Below are 13,208 nucleotides of genomic sequence, written 5' to 3' on the forward strand. Positions count from 1 at the left end.
TTCACCCAAAGGAGCTAAAAACTTACGTCCACACAAAAACCTGCACACGTGTTTACATCAGCTTTTTTCATAATTGCCAAAACTTGGAAGCAACCGAGACATTACTCAGTAGGCACGTGGATAAACTGTGGTCCATCCAGACAACGGCGCATCATTTCAACATTAGAAAGAAATGAGCTACCAAGTCAAGAAAAGACATGCAGGAAACTTGAATGCATATTCCTAAGTGAAAGAAGCCAATCTGAAAGGCTTCATACTATATGATTCCAACCATATGACATTCCGAAAAAGGCACAACTATGGAGACAGTAAAGATCAGTGGCTGCCAGGGGTGGGATGCACAGGTGGGGCGCAGATTTTTAGAGCAAACCAGTCTGCACGATACTACAGTGGTGGGTAAGCGTCATCACACGTTTGTCTAAACCCGTGGGACGCACAACACCAAGAGTGAGCCCCATGTAACCTGTGGACTCAGGGTGATGACGACGCATCCGTGCAGGCTCGACTGTAACAGACGCACCATCGGGTGGGGATGCTGACAACGGGGGAGGCTGTGTGCGGGGTGGGCGGGGGGAGGGTATGGGAACTCTCTGTACGTTCCAGTCAACTCTTCTGTGAACCCAAGACAGCTCTAGAGTAAAGTTTATCTAAAACAAACCAAAAAACGTGTTATCAAAGAAGTCTTGCAGGAAAAGGAAGCTGTGGCAGGGCAGGTGCCGTCCAGCCTGGAGCTGGGCTGAGGGCAGCACGGGGCCTCCGAGTACACCCCACGCTGCTCAGCGAGCCTCACACGCATGCACACGTGAGCGTGTGCACACACAGGCCAGACCGTGAGCTGTGGCAAGCCCTCTGCAGAGGGGCCCTGGGGCAAGGAGCTGAGGGCCGAGGGGGCCGGCGATACAGACGGGGGCCAGGCTTTCCAGGTGGAAGGGCCTGCAGGGGTGGTAAAGAGGTGCCCACGAAGGGGCCCAAACAGACAGGGCAAAGGGCAGGGACGGGGGGTCCAGGAGGGCCACAGGCAGATGACCAGCCCTGTCCCCGCGGTGCCCGCAGGAGGAGGCCACCCAGCCAGGCCTGGTCAACCCTGGGAGCCTGCACCAGACCCAAGGATGGCTCTGCAGCGCCCCTGGCGGCCTGGTCCCCGCCAAGGAGCCCCCAGGCACCCACACGCCCCGGCTGTCCTTGAGCCCCCGGCCGGCCCGCTGGGACGACTCTGCACACACAGCCACCTGCTCGCTCTGCCTCTGGTCCTGAGATGATGCCTGTCCCTCCCCTGACCACCCTCCTGCCCGGCGGGTCCCCCGATACCCTCAGGCCCCTGGCTCAGCTGCTCGCGGACCCGCCATCCCCCAGCCGGGCCCCGGGAGGGCAGGGTCGTGTCCCCGCCCCCAGCTCTGCGACGCTGCCTGGCACGAAGCAGGCGCTCAATCCTCGTCAAGCGAATTCATGCCTGGACTCCCTCTGGCTCTGGGCTGCTGGGGCCCCTCTCGGGCTCTGGAACGTTTCATCTCTGCCGGTCCTTCTGCCTGACCCGGGCCCCCGCTTCGGGGACCCCCTCCCAGGACTGGCGCCAGGGTTAAGCGGGCAGATGCAATGCCGACAGGACAGCGTGTTGGCTGTCACCGGACTTCAACCCCGCGGTGGCCATCCTGGACCGGGCGACCGGGCATTTTGTGTGGAAAAGTCCAGGGTGGACAACAGGGAACTGTGAGGTGACCCCGAGTGACCACACAAACATTTCCTGTGAGTCTGCCCTTCCCTCTCTGGTCGCCTGCCCTCTGGCCGGGTCACAGCAGGCGGCAGCAGAGGAGGTGGAACCCAGGCAGGCTGCTCCCTGTGGGTCTCCCCACCTCGGGCACTGATGCCCCACTGCCCCCGAGACCGCCCCGCCCCGCTCCTGTGAGATAAACTCAAGCAAGTGGGGCTCCAGGTGACCTCGCAGTGACACCTCTTGGGCCACTGCAGCCCACTCTGCTCTGTGGGCACATCCCCTGGCATTTCCAGAAGCGATGAATCAAATGCAGAGCAGAAATGACTCATAAACACCAATTCTAGAGGAACCGCTGATCTAAACATGGAGGTGAAACAACCGTTAACACAGATTTCAGAAGATAACACAGGAAAATGCCTTCATCCCTGGGGCAAGGAGTTTTCTCCCACAGAAAGACAGAAAAACACAAACAGTAAAGGGTGATCAACAGGCCAATGTTAAATCAGGAGGATCTGCTCATCACGAAAAGACCAAGTGGGAGAAAACACGTGCGATCCATTTAATGGACAGAAGACCTGTAATCAGAGCACAAAATAGCTCCAATCACCAAACATGGACAGACAACTGATAGCGAAATGGCCCAAAACTCCAACAGACACTTTGCCAAAGAGGGTCCCCAAAGGGCCAGGAAATAAACAGAGGAGATGGGCCTCAGCGGACATCAGGGAGAGGCCAGAGAAAACCACGGGAACACCTTCCACAGCCACCGAGGTGGTAGGAATGAAAAAAGAAGGTCCAACAGACCCCAGGGCCAGATGCCCGTATCCTGGGGCGAGGCACACAGGAGCCCAACACACCACACCCGGAGCCCAGGGGCCACACCCTCGGCACGCTCCCAAGAGGCCACGCTCATGGGACATGGATGGCCAGTGGAGAACCCTCCAGAAACGTTCCTGTAAAAGAAAGTCACGCAGCCAGGACACACACCATCGCCTGGGCATCCCTCTGGAGCCAAGCGGACCCGGGCTGGTGATGCTGTGGTCTTTGGATCCAGACGGCAGGTCATTCCATGAAAACTCACCGAGGTGCACACCTGTGATTTTGCATTCTTCTACGTGCACGTGCATGTACACACACACACACACACACAAATCTGTAAAAAATGTTTCACTGAACAAGTTTCTCAGGATGAGCTGTTAACCTCAGGTCCCTGACCTCCGACAGGCCCTGCAAGGCTCTCTTGAGCAAGGATGATGCTGGCCACTATGGCTGGTGCCTGCAGGTGTGCCTCGGGGGCTTGTGTCCCATGGGACCCAGCGTCGTGGGAGAAGGACAGGCCACCAGAGAACAGAGTTCCCGTGCAGGGAAGACTGCCTGACGTGAGATACCAAGGGAGCTACGTGGATCAGGTAAGCGTGCTCTCAGGCTCTACGGCTCCTCCCACAGGCCCGGCCCTCCCCGAGCTCCCTCAGACCCTGGAAAACTGCTAGAGGCGCGTCCGTTGGTGGAGCGGGGTGAGGGGCGGCACACTCCACCCCCAGGCCACCAGGACACAGCTCAGCGTGGACTGGACCCAACTAAACAGCCCGCTGCGTCGGCGCCGGCAGCTTTCTCAGGCCCAGATGAGCACGTGGCGGCACCGGGCACCCGGAGCGCTGTCCCGGGTCACGGAGGACAGGCCAGCGGGGCTGTGCCGTGACAGGCGAAGCCCCCAGTGAACCGTCCCAGGACAGAAGCCACACGCCCACAGAAAGGCGCCAGCCAGCCTGCTGGCTCACACGTCATCGCTCCCTCCCGGGGCCTGGGCCCACCTGCAGGTCCACACAGGCTGAGCACCTGCACCCTCCCTTCCTGAAACAAGGAGACCTGAGCCTAAGGTACGGAGCCTCGTGTGTGCCCCTCACCTGCTGGGCTCAGGGGGCCTGGAACGGAACTGCCCACGTCTGTTTCGGGAAGAAGTTTCCTCTCCCCAGAGGGCCTGCCTGCTCTAGAAAGCCACTGACTGTTCTAATTAATACGTGCGCACTCCAGATTACAGAAGCTTTAATTGTCGATGAGATGGTATTCTGGTTTCCTGATTATTAGATTTGCAAACTTAAAGAATGTTTCCTTCCAAATACTAAGTAAGGTGCTCTGATGCGAGCCCGAGCTGGGACTGCCGTCCTCTCTCTCCCTTCTGCTGGCGCAGAAAAGCAGACTTGATCTCAAGCTTGAAGCTGCACATGAGTCCAGGTGCCAGCGCCCCTCTCAGAGGGTGGGCCCTGCCGCCCTGGCCTCACTCCTTGAGAGGGAGTCTACCCCTGACCCCGAGCGTATCGCGAGCGTCCTCCTTACAAAGAAAATGCCTGCAGGTTTAAGCGAAGAAATCAATTCCTGCCCGGTTCCAAGTTGACAGGCGAGCAGCCCCGGCACCGAGGGCCTCACTTGCTGGCGAGTTCCAGCACCTTCCTCACCATGGCCCCGACCCCGTCGTGAACGTGGTGGAAGGCCGTGTCACACATGAAGGCTGGGGTCGTGACCACCTTGTTCTTCCGGTCCACGTGAGCCTCGTGCACACAGGTTATGGAAGAACACTGCACGGCCGGGAGAAGAGAGCACGCGGCGTCAAGCACCGCCCACCCCCTCCCAGACGCGCATCCCACCCCCACCCCAATGTCACCTGGAAGGGGCTTTCTGCACCCCCTGCGCTACTTTAACTGAAGACCCTGGAACCTGACCCCACAGGCCGCTTCCTAACACACGTCCCAGCAGCGGGCCTCACGGGACCCACGACTGCAGAGGCGGGCCGGACGCCCGAGCACCAGCCGGGACCCTGGGGCCACTGTGAAGGCAGCGGCAGCACTGCCATCCTTCGCGTCAAGAGACTGAATTAGAGGCTCGTCCGAATGCCCGCTGTGAGCACGAGGCAACCGGACCCGGGCCCCAGCCTCCGCACAGAGGCGCCTCACCTCCTCCGTGAGACCTGCTTCCTGGGCCAAGACCAAGCCCCAGGCCCGGGGTGGCCGCTCTGTGCTGGACAGGGAGGGACATTCACACCTGAACCCACCTGCAAGTAGAGACGCCGAGGAGCGCACGCCACGGCCAGCACAGACGCCCGGAGGGCAACGGGCTGGTCTCCTGCGCCTCCTGGGGCCCCGCGCCTCTGCTGCTGACTCTGGCCCCCATGGAGACCCTCGGGTCCAGGCGCAGAGCTGGAAGGCCGGTAGCCTGTGGCCTGAGGCTCTCTACACCCGCAGCGCACCCTGGTGACCTCAGGACACAGAGGACACGCTTGCGGGAGGAATGGGGGCGACAAGGCTGCCGGGGGTGGCTCTCCGCCTGTGCCACCCAGGACGCTGCCACCAGATAAAGACAAGCAGCCCTCGCGCCTCCCACCCCAGCCTCTGGCCTGGCACCGGGTACTCACTCTCCCTCCGTCACAGGCAGCTCCCTACCCCACCCCCCGCGAGCCCACGGCCGCCTCCTCACCCGACCCACCGAGCCCCGGGCCTGGGGTGTGCTGAGCTCAGCCAGCGTCACTGCGGGGACTTGGGAACGTGGCCACTGGACGGCGGAGGGGTCACAGCCTCGGGCGCTACGCCCCTCCACGCACATGCCCTGGGTGCCCCGGCTGTGCAGCACCCCAGGGCGGCCCCGAGGGACCAGAGCACCGTTTCCCACGTCGCCCCCACTGCTGGAAGGATATGGTCACTCCCGTCACACAGTGCTTGGCACCCAGGGCTTTGATGACCTGCGCGGTCCCGGCGTGGGGCCACTTGCCGCCTTCCTCCTGCTCGTGGCCCACGGTGACCTCGACACCTCTGAGCACTTTGGCCGCGAGGACGGGAGCGATGCAGCACAAGCTGAAAGACGAGGAAGGGAGGGTCAGCTCAGGGCTGTGCATGTGGCCGCCAGGCCGGGGGCCCGGCAAGTCATGCTTAGAGAACGCGGTCAGCCTCAGAAAGGGACACAGACACCAGTGCCGTGGGGACGGAGGACCCAGTGCCAGAGCCTCTGCCAGCTCCGTGGGCTGGAGCCTGCCCCTGCCCCTGGGCTGCCCGTGGCAGTTGTGACCGGTGGAGCATGGGGGGGCCTCCAGGCACCCGGCGCCAGGCTGGAGAGCGGCGGAGGGCAGCCAGCTGAGCCCCGGCTGCCAGACACGCACCAGGCACCTGACATGGTGCCCAGGGTGCAAAGGTCCACCCGCAGAGATGACCACAGACGGCGGCGCTATCTTTGGCCCAAGCTTTAGGGTGGTCTGTCGCACAGCAACAGAGAAGCCCAGCTGTACTGACCGGCTGAGACCCGGTCCCCTTCTCTGGAGGGGGCGCAGGAGGCCGGGGAACATGGTCCAAGCAGCAGCCTTGCCTGACCTGTCGGTGCGGAGCCAAGGGCCCTGTCCTAGCAGCGTGCCAAACCCTCCCCCGACCCCCCGTGAGCAGGCTGTCCCCGGAGACGTCCGAGCCCTGCAGGTTCACGCTGGACGCCGGCCCTCGGGGTTCCTCCGAGGTCCTGCTCTTCACCGGGGGGCCCCCCAACCAGCAGCTCCTGAGCCCCTGGATCAGCCAACACGGAGGCCTCCAGCAGCCTGGGCCTCACCAGTGCCCTGCCCCCGGCGAGAACACGCATGACACCTGCCACAGCTGCTCCAGCCGGGCTGGTACCCCCTCCCCTGGGGTCCACACCCCTCTGGGCTGTGCCCCGCCACCCCGTCTGCTCAACTGGTCCTCTGAGCTGACCGCAACACAACGTGGCGAGAACACACCTACACGCTCGTCCAGTGCCGAGACGACTGCCACAACTCCTGTTCAGGGACCACGAGACAAACCCCCTCAGCCCCGAGCAGGTGAGCGTCATCGGAACGGCCGTCTCGGGAATCTTTCATGTCACCAGGTCCCCAGGCACCTGACTCTGTGGGCGACGCCCGAGACGAGGGCTGGGCTGCCTGCCCGTCCTTGGCTGGGGGCTCCGCACTGTGGGGGGGGAAGCACGGGCCCGGCAGCAGAGCCGGCTGGACCCCTCGCTCTGTCTGTGCTCCTGACGAGCAGGTCAAGGAGTGACGAGGCGGCCCGGAAGGAGGTGCGAGGTGCCCTGACCCGGAAAGGGCGTTTTGCACGTGGCCAGACAACGCTGCTGCTTCTAGAGACAGACACGTAGCCTGCCGCACGAGGGGCTGAACGGAGCTGCCCACAGCGACACGGCAGCCGGTACAGGACCGTGTCACCGTCCCGCACCCTCCACCCCAGGGTGACCCGGGTTCTTCTCCAGCTCAGCTGACAGGCATCTGTTCACTCGAGTGGACAGGGTGCCCGCCGTGAGGTGGCCAATCTGCTGGGCTTCCGTCCCGTTTGTCGTGCTGACTTTTTAGAGAAAGGGAGCTGGGTCCCCGCCCTGGGCGCTCGCCCCCACACACCAGTGCTGCCCCAGAGGGGCCCCCGGGAGGTGATCGGCTGGGCGCTGCAAGGGCAGGCATGCTCCTGGGCTACGGCCGCTGATGGGGGGTGCCCAGGACGCTGAGCGGGCAGAGCCTCCAGTGAGTGGCCGCAGGTCTGGGAAGGACGCGTGTGGCCACCGCAGGATCCGGTCCCCAAGGAAGAGCAGCTGAGAGCGCCAGGGGTCGGGAATGGTGCTCACGGCAGCCACGGCACGAGGAGGGACAGGGGCCAGCTAGCCGAGGGGCTGCTCCAAGCCAGGACGGGAAGGCAGAGGCCAGGCCTGGGGAGAGGACCAGCAAAGGCTGGGGGCCACGGAAGGACGTGGGAGCCTTCTAGACCCTGAGAGGACCATCCCCTCCCCTCCTAAGTCACCAGGAGAAATTAACGTAACCACACGACCACAGAATTTTCAGTGCTGGAAGGCACCTGTGAGATCACACGAAACTCCCTCAGTTATAACAAGGAAAGGGGCTGAGAGGCTCCCAGACCACACAGCTCCAGGCGCCAGCTCCTGGCTGTGCGAGCCACGGCCTCGGCCACGGGCTCCGCCACCGCCCTCCCTCCACCACTGCCGGCCCACTGGGCCGCACGTACCCGATGGGCTTCCCGGCCTGGTGGAACTCCTTCAGGACGCGCTCCACGTCTTTATTCACCTTGCAGTCGCCCCCGTCTACGGCGAACGTGCTCCTGCCACGAGAAGAGGCTTCCTTAGACCGCAGGGCTCAACACCTGCCTGCCTGGGGAGCCCCCAGCCCCACTCCCCACCCCCCGGGACCCTGCGTGCTCCACAGACTCCTCAGCAACTGCAGAAAGTGACACGTGTGCGCAAGTACGTGTGCACGGCCTTTCATGTAATTACACGTACACGTGTGTATTCTTTTCTATTTTTTGAAACATAAAGCAGCACGGGAGGGTACAGGCAGGGAGGCCAGCAGAGGTGAAGGGGACGCTGACACGCAGGCGCTCGGGCCGTGAGCTCGGCCCACCCAGGACCAGCAGGACGTGCCAGTGGCCCAAAACCAGTGACAGATCCTGCACTTCACTAACAAGGAAAAGAAACCCAAATCAGACAAGACCCCGTCTTTTCACCACAGCAAGACCGCTGGGGTGTCTGGAATGGTCTCCCTCCCAGTCGGTGGGCTCACACCAGTACCATCTCTTTGGAAGGCAAACTCAGACCCATCACATTTCAAAGGCCACGCCTCTCTGCCAGGAGCCCCATTCCGGGCTTCCTCCGCCTTGTTCACGTGGTTGATGCCTCTGCCCCGGGGCACCCGGTGCGTCGCATGCACGACGGGACAACCTGTGGGTGTGAGGGATGCTGGCTACCCTGAAGTGGTTTCTCAGGGTGCGTATGCGTCTCAAAACAGGTCAGATTATATACTTTAAATACATGTACATCAGTCGTACCTCCAAAAGATGTAAGATAAAAGAGAAAACAGGAAGTCCTGGAGTCCCATCAGCACTGGGTCGCCTACACAACGGGATCTGTGTGTGTGGCTGTCAGACGTTTAAGGGACAAGCCTCAGCGTTAAGTGAAAGACACAAAGTGCAGAATGAGAGGCTACCATCTGGTTGGATTTTTAACGCAGACATATACGTGAATCTCTCGGAAAATGAAAAGCTGGCAGCATTGCCAGAGGTGATCCTGGGGTCCCAAGCAGGAAGAACTGGGTTTCCACAGTGAATATGTCATACAGACCTCGCCCGCTGCCCCCTGTGCACCGCAGACCGCTGATGAGGAGCCGGCCTTTCCTCTGGAAACGTCAGAAAGACTGGGATCAGTGGCCAGAAATCACAGCTTCCCCCAGGGGTCTGGGAGGTCACAGACATGGATGCTGACCCAAGGCCCGCTTCCTTGTACACCGAGACGCACCACCACTAAGTCACAGGAGGCAGGTTGTCAGCCACGCCAGGGACATAACCCCAATGAACCCTCAAGCTACCCTCACGCCAAGCGAGGTCTAAGGGCTGAGGGAAGACACAGGGTCTGTGAATCCAGCTCATCTTTCAGAGAAAGAAACCTGGTCCCGTAAGGACAAGCGCAGCGCAGACTGTGATCCGCCATCTCCCGCCAGGGGGCTCAAGAGGATGGCGATGCAGGGAAAGCTCTCCCAGGCTGGCTCTGGGAGAGGGGGTGGACATGAGGCGGGGCAGGGGTCCAGGCGGGAGGAAGGACTGTGGGAAAACCGGTGGGAACGTGGAGAAAAGAGGTGCTCTGGTGACGCCCGCAAGCAGAAAGGAGCCTCAAGATGTCAGGACGTGGAAGGACCGAGCGCAGAGGTGGACCTCAGGGAATGTAACCGCCTCTGCCCCCGCTCCTGGGTGCAGAGCGCCAGCTGGGAAGCCCCCGCACTGCTGCGGGAACCTCAATGACCAAGCGGTCAACTAACCAAAACGCATGTAGTCCAGGCTGTGACGTATGCTGCACCGTGTTTAAAGCCCCAAAGCCGCGGGGCGCAGCTGCTGGGTGCTTTCCTGCAGCCCTCGAGCCCCCTCCGTCACGGGAGCAGCAGCCTCGCGCCACGTCGGAAGGGATGTGCTGGGCCAGCAAGGCCAGCTCAAGAGAATTTCCATGAAGCGCAGAGAAGAAAGGAACGAGAGAACAAAAAGAGAACCTGAAACCCAAAGTACATCACAGCTGCGGTGTGACGGCCTCCTAGGCTTGAGGTCCAGTTACCGTGCCAACAACCCAAACAGCAAAAAAAAAGATCTCCCTTCCTCTGGTCAGGACCATCCTCCAAACGGCCCAACCAGAAAGGTACTTTTCTGCGCTGCAAGGTCCACAGGAGAGCAGGTGTCTGCGGGGAACACGTACACGGATGGGTTCTGATGTGACAAGGCCCCTAGCACCACACCTGGATGGCCAGGTCCCAGGAGCCTCCTCCCACCGGGGTTCCCTGTCATGGGGCAGCTGCGTCGTCGCTGGGCCAGACCCCCCAGCAGCTGCTCCCATCACCACCGCGTCCCCATCTAACAGTCCAGGGGAAAAGCAGGAGAGCCCCGAGCCGAAACACGTACAGGTTTTTGGCGGCTCCGAAGCCCCCGGGGAAGACGGCCGCGTCGTGGTCAGCAGCGCTGAGTCTGGCCAGGTCGGTGATCTTGCCGCGGGCGATCCTCGCGGACTCGGTCAGAACGTTCCTGGGGAAAAGCAGAGAGAGGCCCCGGAAGGTTCAGCGTGTGGACAGATGGGAGGACGGGGCAGGAAGGAGCCTCCGCGAGACGAGAGGGCCTGTCCTCCCGGCTCACAGGCAGCGCGGGTCACTCCCTAGAAAAGGCGACACAGTGACAGTGACCACAGCGAGTCTGTGCTCGAAACGTCCTCTGGAGCCCTTTCAGATGGGTGCTTCCGAACCACCACGCCTAGTCACCCAGACTCCTGGGTCAGGCAGGGCCACCAGGCAGCATTTGGCGCTGGGAATGGACGGTGATGGAACCGCAGGGGCAGCGTTAAGAAGCAACTTCGAGGGACGAGTGAGGCAGCCCCGGACCGGCCCCAGAGGGCGCGCCTCCCAGCTCCGGCTGCGCGGCCCAGGGCCAGGGTCCTGACTGGGCCGCAGCCCCAGGAGACGGCACCGCGGCTCCTTCCCACCGCCCCGTCTCTCACTGTCTGCACCCGCTGGAGGGCACCTGGGAACCACAGTCCCCAGGGGCCATCGCCCTGCAGTCTGGGCCAGGCCGGAGCGGGGAGGTGGGTCTCAGCGGACGCGAGGCCAGGGCCGCACTCCCCTCAGGAACAGAAATGCTGGTGGGAGCTGCTCACAGATACGTGGGTCTAAACGGGTGGACGAGATTTGAGACCAAATGAACGCACGTGCCTTCAGTGAGAATGAAGGCGTGAGAAGGTCACTCAGGAGGGAACCTTCCTCCACTGCTCCTACAGTGCTGGATGGAGAGGGACGGCCTGGGGTCCAGCACAGCCTCAGGACCACTGCTGTCCGGTCCACCTAAACGTGGCCTCGGCTCCCAGCTAAGATGAAGCAACCACGCGCAGGTTCTCGGGGAGTTTCAACCCGTGCACGTTCAAGGACAAGGACGAGGGGCCCGTACCTGGTTTCGCCCTCAGAAGGCTGCCCCTTGGTGTGGTCGATCACGTGCATCTGGGGGACGTCCGGAGCGAAGATCTGGACCTCGGCCCCCGCGCGGCTCAGGTGAACCAGCACCCTGCACAGGGGGAATCAGAGCAGACTCTGACACGTGCCTGGCCCGGCTTTACCTGCCACCGGGTGTTTAAAAACAGGGTTTCAGGTGACCGACAGGTATACACTTCTCACATAGGTTAACAACCTCCTTGCTTTGCAAAGAGCCACAGTTGGCTTGCTAACGACCCAAATGCCCTCTATTTGAGTTCGCTGTCACTGAACTGGCCTGTGGAGACCAGCTAACCCCCGCAAGCTCCCTTTACAAACCAGGCTGTAGGGATGGGTGACCCGGCAACTGCCACAGCCTGGATGTCTGCATTCCCAGGCTCCTTCTGGGTGTTCTTCCTCCCATGGGCCAATTGACAATGGCCTCGAGGGGTTGAGGAGGGCTTTTAGTCTCCAAAGTAAGTTCAGTTCCTGGTCTCCCCAACCTTCCCCTCCTGGGGGGCGGGAGACACGCAGGCGACCCTGGGGGCTGCTGACGATGCCAGCATCTACCAAGGGCTGCTCTGCGGCAGGTCCGAGTCCAAACACTGGCACGAAATCTGTCCCTGGCAGCGCTGTCACCACCCACTTCGAGAGAGGGAGGAAACACGAGACCCCAAGAAAGATCACAGCCGTCCCCTGGCAGGGGTGGGAGCCCTGGACTGGGGTTCAGCTCCTCGGAACCTCGCGGGCACTCGACCTACAACTCCTTGCTCTGCCCGGGAGGTTTCAAGCTGCTGGCTGTTCCTCGCTGCCTCCTCTCTCCTGCCCCACCCCGCTCAGCCCCCATCAGGAAACTCCTGGCCCTCTCCACCCACCAGCCCAGCGTGCTCTAAAGTTCACTCTCTGTCTGGCCACCGCCAGCACACGCTGGCCACGCCCAGCGGCCACCCCCAGCCACCAGCCTCAGGCTCCTCCGGGGACCAGCCAGGCCCCGCGCTTGGGAGGCGTGTGCTCCCCAACCACTACCTAACTCTCCCCTTCAACTAACTCTGAACCTGACAGCCCCTACAGTCCTGCTCACAGGCACTTTTTAAATCAATCAATCAAAGGACAAACTACTCGGCAACTGCTGACAGTCTACCCCAATGACATCGGCCTACAGCGAGGTCACTGCACAGCCCTTAAAAATCATGCTGTAAAGACGGAAAGGAGCTCCGATTTCCAACACGCAGGACCGTGTGATCCCAATGTTTACAACACGTGGGTGTGGGAAAACAGCAGAGTAGATGTAAGTGGTTACCACCGTGTGACAACATCTCAGGGGATGCTAAAAAGCTCATTTTGTGTCTCCCTGTACGTTACACGCATTGAGCTTAAACGCCGTCCTTCGCGCCTCCCTGAGTCTGGTCCAGCAGTCCTCTCTGCCTTCCTAACCAGCACGAAGGCTTCTCCGAACGGTTCAGGAAAAGGGGGACCGCCCCTCCCGAGGGCGAGCCGCCCAGGGGCTTACGATGAGGCCTCGTGGAGCTCAGTCCCGTCGTAGACCCCGCATCCGGACAGCACCTGCGGGGATGGAGGGCCGGTCACGGGGGTCACGCGGTCCACCGGGCGGGCGGGGGGAGGGGCCGACCTGGAGGAGAGGGAGGTCAGCGCGAGGGAGGCGGTGGGGGGCGGAGGGGCCGCCCGCGGGCACGGGGAGGGTGGGAAGGCCGACCTCGGCACCCCGCCCCTCGTCCCCACGCCCCGCCCGTCCGCTCACCACTGCGACCCTGGCCACGGGGCGCGGCGCGGAGGCGTGGAGGGCCGCGCGCGGGGACGGCGCCGGTCCGCCGAACGGCAGCGCACGCAGGCCGGGGCGCGGCGCGAAGGCGGGGGTCACCGCCAGCCTGGACGCCACCAGAGCCCGGATGGCCGCCATCCTGCGCGAGGACATCGGGGTCGCAGGGTCACGGTGAGCGGGGACGCGCCTGCGTACTGCCGCCGCCCTGCCCGGGAGCGCGCCGGTGGGCGGGG

General features: G+C 62.3%; 1 protein-coding gene across 1 annotated transcript; it reads right to left on the bottom strand.

The window, feature by feature from the left end:
* Positions 1-3,737: 3,737 nt before the first annotated feature.
* GATD3 (glutamine amidotransferase class 1 domain containing 3) lies at positions 3,738-13,199 on the bottom strand. The gene is made up of 7 exons (XM_081234224.1): positions 12,955-13,199; positions 12,706-12,758; positions 11,176-11,289; positions 10,147-10,266; positions 7,720-7,812; positions 5,397-5,553; positions 3,738-4,260 (listed from the first exon to the last, which is right to left on the bottom strand). The coding sequence occupies exons 1-7, from the start codon at positions 13,126-13,128 to the stop codon at positions 4,132-4,134; spliced, it is 840 nt and encodes a 279-aa protein (XP_081090350.1). The 5' UTR covers positions 13,129-13,199; the 3' UTR covers positions 3,738-4,131.
* Positions 13,200-13,208: the final 9 nt, after the last annotated feature.

This window comes from Mesoplodon bidens (genome assembly GCF_964165515.1).
Source record: "Mesoplodon bidens genome assembly, chromosome: 5".
NCBI classification, from domain to species: domain Eukaryota; kingdom Metazoa; phylum Chordata; class Mammalia; order Artiodactyla; family Ziphiidae; genus Mesoplodon; species Mesoplodon bidens.

What these genes read in the sequence shown, in the direction of transcription:
- GATD3 (XM_081234224.1), bottom strand. Translation starts at nt 13,128, where the DNA reads ATGTCCTCGCGCAGGATGGCGGCCATCCGGGCTCTGGTGGCGTCCAGG. An exon ending in GAGCTCCACGAGGCCTCATC is followed by an intron (nt 11,290 to 12,705) that starts GTAAGCCCCTGG and finishes CCCCCTGTGCAG; the next exon opens with GGTGCTGGTTCACCTGAGCC. An exon ending in CCTTCTGAGGGCGAAACCAG is followed by an intron (nt 10,267 to 11,175) that starts GTACGGGCCCCT and finishes GCTTTTCCCCAG; the next exon opens with GAACGTTCTGACCGAGTCCG.